The following is a 10512-nucleotide window of genomic DNA, read 5'->3' on the forward strand; positions in this document are numbered from 1 at the left end:
TTGTTTATTGAATAATTTTTCATTGTAGCTTTGTTTCATTATAGAGAAAAGATTTAGCTCCTAAGTTTGATAAGTTAAACAGTAGCAGTAGCCTCAAATCCTTATTGTATCAAGTAAATTAATCCTGTTTCTAAGCAAGATATCTTTAGTATCTTTTTCTTTATTATTATTCTCTTGGAATCTTAAACAAATATTAGTCCACAGCCAGAAATACTCACATGTCAAGAGCACATCTAGTTCAACTAAACATCATTATTTATCAAAGCCCCACCTGATAGGAGTTTAAGAAGTTGGATTCTTGGTTAATAATGATGCTAAGTTGCTAAAATGTATTAGGTTGCTCTGAACCCATGCGATATTATTCTTTGTGATTATTAAAAATAGGCATGCTTAGTTAGAACCATAGAATTAGGTGTAGGTTGGCTAACCAAAACCATGTAACACATATTATATCTAAACACTTCTATTATACGACTGCAACAACTAAATAAAGTAGAAATATATTGGACTTTTAGCGTTGTCAATTCAACGAAGAACCATGAAAAGCCTAAAGATATGGATTTTTGGGACATTGACACACAACAGAGTCAATTCTGTATTAGGCTTTTCTGTCATGGCCTTGCTCCTTGCTGCAGTTTATTTGACAAGAGATTCAACAAATTTAGATGAGTATTTGCCAGTAGATGAGAAGTCACTCCCGCACTGTGATTTATTTTCTGGAAAATGGGTTTACGATAACAAGTTTGCTCCATTATATAATGAACGAGAATGTTCGTTCATGACTGATGACTATGCTTGTCAGAAATCTGGTAGGAATGAGTCTAAATATCAGCATTGGAGATGGCAGCCTCATGATTGTGATCTTCCAAGGTACTTTTACTTCTCATTTTTCGTATCTGGTTTCAGGCATTGTACTAGGCTTCTATCATTCTGTATCCACGATTTAGAGAACCAACTAGTCTAAGATTTTTTACAATGTTATTTTCCTCTGTACTGTCAAAAACTTGTTCGCTCATTATCAACTGTTATAATAAGGTTTGAATGGCTGTAAACCTGTTTCTGAATTTTTTTTGTTGTAACTTGTAATGTAAGGTTCAATGCTACGACACTTTTGGAGAAACTTAGAGGTAAAAGAATAACATTTGTAGGGGATTCATTGAATAAGAATCAATGGACTTCACTTCTTTGCTTAATTGAATCATCCATTCCTCCATCAGAAAGATTTGCACAATGGAATGGCTCCTTAGCCACCTTTAAAACCTCTGTAAGTGAAAAAATTTCCCCTGTAATTAATATCCTAACTGCCCAGGATTCATTCCAATTTTTTTCTTCCATTAGTTTTATTAATGCAATCTAATTTTAGCAATATGATGGGGTATCAATTCAATTCTACTGGGAGCCATTATTAGTTGAATCGAACTGTGATGATCCGGCAGAGCATCATGTGACAGAAAGAGTTGTCGATGTCCAGAAAATTGAAAAACATGCTATGCATTGGAAAGATGCAGACATTCTCATATTTGATTCGTTTATTTGGTGGCTATCTGCGAAGATGACAGTCCTGTAAGCACCTTCCCTAGTTCCCTTTAATTTGATTATTATTTTACAAGAACATTCAAGATTGATTTCCGGTAATGCTATGAGACGTCTATCTTAATACATAAACTGGTCTTTGTTCCAACTTCTACCATTTGCATAATTTGGACGAAATTTTTAGTACTTGACCTGAAAGTTTGACAGAAGGGGATCATCTCAAAACTCGGAAGAAATTCATAACGCAATAGAGAGAACAAAGAGTTATAAAGTGGCTTTAAAGACATGGACGGATTGGTTGAATTTGCATGTTAATCATACCAAAACACAGTTGTTCTTCATGAGCTCCTCCCCTTATCATCATGTGTAAGTAAGACGCGATAGAGTTTGATCAGTAGAATATTATAAATATAGATATTTCATGAAGAGGCTTCTAGTACACATTAAATGTTGAAACTATGAAAATTCGAATTTATGTAGGGGTGAAGACTGGGGAAAGAGTGCTAATACAAATTGTTACAATGAAACTGAGCCAATTTTGGGCGAAGGATTTGTGGGGAGTGGACTAGACAGAGGAATGATAAGGGTAGCTGAAAATGCAGTTCGAGAGCTAAAAACTAAAGGGCTAAAAGTGCAATATGTAAATATATCAGAGTTATCAGATAAGCGAAAAGAAGCTCATCCAAGTATATATAGAAAACACTGGAAGCCTCCAACTGAGGAGGAGTTGGGAAATCCAAGTAGCTATTCAGACTGTGTACATTGGTGTCTTCCAGGAGTACCTGATATTTGGAATCAACTTCTTTATGCACACATTTTACAGTATACATAACAGTATATAGAAACTACTTGAGAAATTTGGGGGAAAAAAATTTGTTATCAAGGCTCGTTTGTTGCCTGTTTATGTAAAAAGGTGTCATTATAACCGTACTGCACATACAATTTAGGCATCATTGCATTATGAGAATTCTAGGCTGATCCTTCTATGACAGAATATAGCCTGCCAGTACCGGGCAATATATGATGTTAACACGCTGTGTCATTGGCAATAGAAGTTTACCTCATCACTCAGATGGAGCAAAAATAACCTAGCGTTGTACCATAGCGGATACTTCTCTTCTACACTTAGCAACAAGATATTGAGGCTTTGTGTCTCGTGAAGGCATGAGTTAGCATATAAAAATCCTGCAAAATGACCATTACCAGTAAAACAAACTTAAAGCAAAGAATGGCAATATTTTTGAAACTAAGAAGCATCTACATTCATAACAGAAGTAAAAAACAATACTATATGAGGTTCCACATAAAAAATGCAGATGAATCATTACTTTTGTTGCACCACAACAAATTTTGTTAAAGACGCTAGAAAGTAATTTGCTGTATATGAAAAATTTGAGCTTTATAAAATACGTATTACCGCTCTTAATAGTCGTTACGGTTACCGCTCTTATTAAAGATATTCCGCAACAATCACCAATTAGGAACTGGATTCTTAGTATATAAGAAAGTAGTAATAAGCTTGATCAAGAAACATGACATCAACTCGAAACTATTGGTCATTAAGACGATCCAGGACTATCTAAATCTTCTATATGTAAATGTATCTCGACACATATATGAATGCAAAGATACCTTGAGATATTGATCTGCATATAAATTAGTGAACCACCCCAACCTCCTAGCATATAATATTAGGGAACAGAAGCATCTTAGATCCTATTTGTAAGCAACTTATATTTTGATTTAACAGAATTCCAGGTCCAGAAATGTGCACATTTATTAACTTCATTCATGACCTCATGATCATGAGCATCTTTCTTTATTATGTGGTTTTTCTAATACAACTGTATTTGGTTAGTAGGTGGATAGATAGAGAGTTACCTAAACCCCTTGTGTTTGGAATTTGTAATATTTGACTTCTTGATTATTTAAGTTAATGATGTATCTATGAATAACAAACACATCATCTTTTGTGATCATTAAAAATAAGCCATTTGTTAAAACCATAAAATTAGGTGGTTAAGTTGACAAAACAAAACCATGTATGACATATTCAAACAACTTTTGGTGCTTCAAGTAGACTTACTACACACAAAAGTCCGATTCTTTAGCTCTTTCTCTCTTTCATTTCACTCAACAAGACCAAAACAATCTAAGTAGATGGAAAAGCAACAGAAATGGACTTTCGGAACATGGATACAAAGCAAGTTCCATTCTGTATTAGGCATTTCTCTCATGCTCTTGCTCATTGGTTCTGTTTTTTTGTCAAGAGATGCAACATATAAAGGTGAAGATTTGCAGACGGAAAAGAAGTCGCCGCCAGGATGCAATTTGCTTTCTGGGAAATGGGTTTATGATCCCAAGTCTTTTCCTTCATACCGAGAAGAAGAATGTTCATTCATGATTGATGATTATTCATGTCAGAAATTTGGTAGAAAAGATTCCAAGTATCAGCACTGGAGGTGGCAGCCTCATGATTGTGATCTTCCCAGGTACCTTTTTGTGCTAAAACTTACACACATGCACACACATTAACATTGAGATGTATGAAAACACATATTTACAGAACTTTGTGTCAATGTTTAAGGTTCAATGGCACAACACTTCTGGAGAACTTAAGAGGAAAAAGAGTAATTTTTGTTGGGGATTCGGTGAACAAGAATCAATGGATATCACTTCTCTGCCTACTTGAAACTTCTGTACCTCCATCAGAAAGACTCAAACAGTGGCATGGCTCCCTCATGACCTTTAGATCATCTGTAAGTAATTTTTTTTTTTTAATATGATTGTATTTTTTGTTTGATAATTGGTATAGAATTGATCTGGTTGATTGTTAATATGATTTAGGTATATGATGTGTCTATTGATTTTTACTGGGAGCCAATGTTAGTTGAATCGAATTGCGATGATGCAATTGACCATCATGTGATGGAAAGAGTTATCAAAGTCCAGAGAATTGAAAGCCATGCGATACACTGGAAAGATGCAGACATGCTCATCTTTAATTCTTTCATGTGGTGGCTATCTCCAAACACAACAGTTTTGTAAGTATGTCGCTTGGACCATTTATATTTACAACATTTCGACCAAACAAGATATTCAAGAATGATGAACCTGGAAATTTTGATCAGGTGGGGATCATACGAAGATTCACTTGATATTTATGAAGAAGTAGGGAGAGTACGTCGCTATGAAATGGCCATAAAAACATGGACAGATTGGCTGAATTCACATATCAACCGTACCAAAACAGAGTTGTTCTTCATGAGCCTCTCCCCTTATCATCAAGTGTAAGTTTACTAATAACGTTGACCTTTAAAATTTTAAAGGACTTTTGTTTTTCAAGACTTGTCTTGTACACAGATGCTGGAACTATGAATTAATATGGAAATTTTCAGGGGCAAGGATTGGGGAAAGGGTCCTAACACAAATTGTTACAACGAAACTGAGCCGATACTGGAGGAGGGGTTTTGGGGGAGTGGATCAGAGAGACCGATGATGGAAGTAGCTGAAAATGCAGTTCAACAGCTAAAAAACAATGGATTAAAGGTACAATATGTAAATATTACAGAGTTATCGGATAAACGAAGAGAAGGTCATCCAAGCATTTACAAAAAACACTGGAGGCCTCCAACTGAAGAGGAGTTGGCAAATCCAATTAGATATTCAGATTGTGTACATTGGTGTCTTCCAGGAGTGCCTGATGTTTGGAATCATCTCCTTTATGCTTACATTTTACACTACTTGTGAGCATCCAAAACATTAATTAGCTTGTACATTTCATTTAGTCATTTACAAAACATTTTAACGTGAACACAGATTATTAACATCATCTTCCTCACTAATTCATTGCAATGTTTGATCAACGTATCCTGTCAGAGCACATTACACACTGATCAGTTGCAAAGCATATAGAATATTTTCGAACCAAAACAGTCTCTTCACGAAAAAAAGAGAGAAATGACACTAATATTAGGAAATTCCCCGTTTCAACACAGTGTCGCTGAAGCGGTTGAACTCTTATCCTTCTTGCGAGATGTCAAGAATTCGATATCTGGTATGTGCATGTTTAATTAATTAATAAAAAATAATAGTCGGAGATTGTGTTATTTGCTTCTGCAGACTACAGTTCCACATGTATGACCTTAGCTTCCCATGTGTGAAGTATTGAGTAGTTGGAAATTTTGTCTCTCGTGACCCCCCTGTACTAACTTCTATAGAATTGGTGTTGTGAACTTGTGATGTTATAGCGCAGAAAGTTATTGCTAAGATTGCGCTACAAAAGTTGACTTGGTATCTAGGACAACCAAATAACTAACCCAACAAAAGTGCATCAATTTTAAGCCCGTGTCTCTGTCTCTCTCAAACCGATATTCCGGTCTCACTTGGTCTACTTTTTTTTTGCCTCGATCTCATGCGGAGTCATTTCTTTGCGTTACCAAGCAGCTCATTAGTACTTTCCGAACATGCACATGTATCTCTTGAACTAACCATCCTCCTGAGTTTTGAAAACGGAATAGAATCTGAATGGGCTTTTCCTGGAATAGTCAATTATTATTCAGACCAATTGGGTAGGTTTTTCTCCCGCAGCACGACTCAAAATTACGTGAACGACACCCTAAAATCAGCTGGACGAGTCGTGATAAAATTCTTCTTGGATTCGCTCATACATCTATTTTACCTATATATCAGGCCACTCTTGATACACACCAACTACTATTCTCGCGCAATTTTCTGGTTATCTCTGCTTCATCATCTATCGTCTCTCTTCCAAACAAGAACAAGTACTATTCTTTAATTGTGGGTTATAAAAACTGCTTTGATGTATCATATCTTGTGATGATTGAAATAAGTTTATGATATGGCTATGTAGATTACAATAATAATTGATTTTTATAGGATTGATACAATTTGTTTGTTACTTTTATTTGGCTCTCTTGTTTTTGTCATTAGAAAAGTCCCAATAATTTTTAGCGGCAAGGATTGTTTCTTGTTGTTGCACTTTTCGTTACTTTCATCTCCGCACTACGATGATTGGGATACGACTAGAGTTGAGAAGATAGAAATCTATACTTTTTATTAATAAACGAAACTATGTATAATTTGATGTTAAAAGTATCAAACTACCAAATTTTGGTACTTACTAACATAAATTGACTTCTATTTACAAAAAACTTTGTTTTTAACACAAATGACTTCTATTTTTTGTAAATTTTATTTTATTTTTAATTAGTATTCATCCAATTGTCTACTTACTTTATAATATAAAAATATTTTAAAATGATTTGTAAATTATATTTATAATTTATTAAGTTACGTTAAATTAAGTAAAATAACTTATATTTATTTTTAATTTTAGAAAAACTACAAACTGCTAAGTAAACTACTAACACGAATTGACTTATATTCTTTGTAAATTTTATTTATTAATAACCAATATTAAAAATTTATTAAGTTACGTTAAATTAAGTAAAATAACATATATTTACTTTTACTTTGAAAAACTACTAATTACAAAGTAAACTATTAATACGAATTGACTTCTATTCTCAGTTTTATTTTTTATAATTTTAAAAATAATTAAGTAATAGCAAATGACTTTAGTAAGATTTATTAATTTTGAAACTGGAAATTATTGATTTAACGATTGTATTTGTTACTATCCATCACAACATTTATTTACTTTAAATTAAAAAACTTATTTTAACTGTAATAAATTTATTGGAAATATTAAGATTATATTAAGTAAGATTAAATTAAGTTTAATAAGATCTATTTACTTTTAATTTGTAAATTAATTTTTATCGATAATTAAGTAATATTAAATAAACTATATTGAAAAGGCTAATTATAAGATAATTATCAGATTATATTAATTAATATTAAATTATCTAAAGAATATAGATATTTGGTTCATAAGATAGAGATACAATTCATTTCACAAAATAAAACTAATATGTTAGATTTCTATATCAAGTAAAACAATGAAAAATTAGAATTATAGTGGAAAATTTCATAACTTATTCGATTCTTTTTAACCACATAACTATTTTTTGCAAGTACCAATTTGTTAGATATATTTGATAATGTCATGTCTAATATGATTTATGTTTAGTTTTCAGATCTTACTTGAACAGGACAAATCAGTACTTAACTGAAATCAACACTTATACTGAAGTCAGAACTTAAGGTTCAGGAGATATTTATCAGAAGATAATATCAGGACTTAAAGGAAACTTTCAGATAAGGAAGACGGCTGATTGAAAGGAAAGAAGATCGAGACAAACATAAGAAGAGATATGCATGAAGAAGGAATTCTATGAAGAATTGAATACTTGGAAGAAAAGATAACTGATTGATATATTTTAGGAAGCAGAATTATATTCAATATCAATTAGCGATTATCTTGTAATTGTGTAGTATATAAACACAAACATAGGGTTTACACTAAAAGTGTTATCATTATCGAGAATATTATTCATTGTAACCCTAGCAGCTCTCGTGATATTTGTTCATCACTGAGAGAGGATAGTTCCATATTGTAACAGAGTTTATTGCATTGAATAAAGTCTGTTTTCTGTTACTTGTGTTATTTGAATTCGATTTGATTATGTTATACACTGTATTCAACCCCCTTCTACAGTGTGTGTGACCTAACAAGTGGTATCAGAGCAGATCTGTTAACATACAAACAGTTTAAGATCCAAACACAATCATGTCTGAAGCAGAAACTCCAACCAAGCCCACCAAAACTGAAGAACCTCCAAAGGCACAAATCCATAGTCGATATGAGGCTATTAGAGTTCCCATACTGAAACCATCTGAATATCCCATATGGAAGATGAGGATGACTATGTTTCTGGAAGCTACAGATCCGGAATATCTTGACAGAATCCATTAAGGACCTCACAAGCCAACCAAACTCGTTGTTGCAGTTGCAGGTAAAGCAACAAAGTCTGTACCAAAGGAGAAGAGTGATTACACTGCTGAAGATATCGCATCAATTGCTAAGGATGCTAAGGTACGACACTTGCTGCATAGTGCCATTGATAATGTAATGTCAAACATGATAATAAACTGCAAGATTGCAAAAGAGATATGGGATGCATTAGAGACAAGGTGCCAGGGAACTGATTCGATTAAGAAGAACAGGAAGACAATACTCACTCAAGAGTATGAACACTTTGACTCAAAATCTAATGAGTCATTGACTGATCTATATGACAGATTTGTCAAACTCTTAAATGACTTGTCACTGGTTGATAAGGAGTATGATCTTGAAGATTCAAACCTTTAATTCCTGTTAGCTCTTCCTGAAAATTGGGATTTGAAGGAAACAACTATAAGAGACAACTATAATCTTGAAGAAACAACTTTTGATGAAATTTTTGGGATGCTCAAGACTCATGAACTTGAGATGGAACAAAGAAGTAAGAGGAAAGGAGGAAAGTCAAGGACAGCTGCTCTTAAGGCTGAAGAAGAATCCTCCAAGGTAGCTCCCTCAAGGAAAGGCAAAGAAAAAGCGCTCTTTACAAAGTCTGATACTGAGTCATCAAGTTCTGGTAGTGATGATGACTCAGAAACTGAAAGCTTGCCTGAGATGGATGTTGATGAAGAGATGATGAAGCTGTGTGCTCTTATGGTAAAAGGAATCACAAGAATTGCATACAGGAAATTCAGGAAGGGAAAGAAGTTTTCCAGGAAAGGTGCAAGTTTTGATAATAAGAATTTCAGAAAATCTGAAGGTAAAGGAGGAAAGTCTGACAGAGGAGATTACACAAATGTCAAATGCTACAACTGTGGTGAGAAAGGCCACATATCTCCTGATTGCAAGAAAATGAAGAGTGACAAAGGCAAGGCTCTTGTCACACAGAAGAAAAGCTGGACAGACACTTCAGATTCTGAAACTGAAGAGAACTATGCATTGATGGCAAATGCTGAAATGGCAAATGCTGATAGCAGTTCTGATGCTGCTGATTTAAAGGTACCTCAAACTACTTATGCCTTTCATACTGATGATATTAATGAGTTGAGAAGATATCTTAAAACCATGTTTATTAGTTATAGAGATCAAACTTTAACATGTAAAAGATTAACTTCTGAAAATCTTGCTTGTAAAAAGAGGAATGATTATTTAGAAAAAGAGTTAGTCATGTTCCATCAAACTCAGAAAGATAGAGATGATGTTTTCTATGTTAGGGATGAAGTAATTAAAATGAATGAATCTCTAAAAATTGAGTTAGAAAAGGAAAGAGAGATTATCAGGACTTGGACTAACTCTGGCAGAAGAACTCAAAATTTGTTAAGTAGTGGAAACTGGAAAGAGGGCTTAGGTTATGGAGATGATAAGAATGATAAAGGAACTGTAGAAATTAAGCCTAAAGTTGTTAAACAAAAGCCAAAGCTAAAACCTGTTAAGTTTGTTCCTGTAAAGTCTGATACTGAGAAATCAGAAGTTAAAGAGGAATTAACTTCTGACAAACTAAAACAGGAAAGGACAACTGAAGTAAACGTAGGCTTAATGACTAAGAAGCAGCTTAAGCATAAGCTGAAAGATGTTAAGAATATAAACAAGGTAAATCACCTAGGAAAAATAGGAATGGAAAGGAAGGTGTGAATAAGAGCAATGATAATAAGCCTGTTCCTAATGCTCCTAGAAAAACATGTCATAACTGTGAAAGTTCTAACCATCTGGCTTCTTTTTGCAGGAAGAATAAGAACATAAACTCCTTACTTTCAAAGTCAGGAGTTAAGAGTCAGTCTGTTAGATATAAGTCACAAAATCCTTGTTTTCATTGTGGTAGTTTATGGCATTCCATTTATACTTGTAAGGAATATCATAGTTTATACTATGATTATTATCAAATAAAACCTTCTTTAAAGAAAGTTAGCATTGTTCCTTCTAGTGTAAGTTCTGATACAAAGTCTGATAGTGTAAATGCTGATAAGAAAAATGTTAACATAAACTCTGATGCAAAA

At 33.5% G+C, this 10512-nt stretch overlaps 2 protein-coding genes across 2 annotated transcripts; both read left to right on the forward strand.

Moving 5' to 3' along the window:
* Positions 1 to 498: 498 nt before the first annotated feature.
* LOC141705971 (protein trichome birefringence-like 34) lies at positions 499 to 2567 on the forward strand. Its single transcript, XM_074508825.1, has 5 exons — positions 499 to 870; positions 1093 to 1264; positions 1364 to 1563; positions 1741 to 1899; positions 2014 to 2567. The coding sequence occupies exons 1-5, from the start codon at positions 539 to 541 to the stop codon at positions 2363 to 2365; spliced, it is 1215 nt and encodes a 404-aa protein (XP_074364926.1). The 5' UTR covers positions 499 to 538; the 3' UTR covers positions 2366 to 2567.
* A 1051-nt stretch (positions 2568 to 3618) lies between these two features.
* LOC141705972 (protein trichome birefringence-like 34) lies at positions 3619 to 5557 on the forward strand. The gene is made up of 5 exons (XM_074508826.1): positions 3619 to 4025; positions 4121 to 4292; positions 4381 to 4577; positions 4665 to 4823; positions 4932 to 5557. The coding sequence occupies exons 1-5, from the start codon at positions 3694 to 3696 to the stop codon at positions 5281 to 5283; spliced, it is 1212 nt and encodes a 403-aa protein (XP_074364927.1). The 5' UTR covers positions 3619 to 3693; the 3' UTR covers positions 5284 to 5557.
* Positions 5558 to 10512: the final 4955 nt, after the last annotated feature.

This window comes from Apium graveolens, chromosome 2 (genome assembly GCF_009905375.1).
Source record: "Apium graveolens cultivar Ventura chromosome 2, ASM990537v1, whole genome shotgun sequence".
Taxonomy (NCBI): Eukaryota; Viridiplantae; Streptophyta; class Magnoliopsida; order Apiales; family Apiaceae; genus Apium; species Apium graveolens.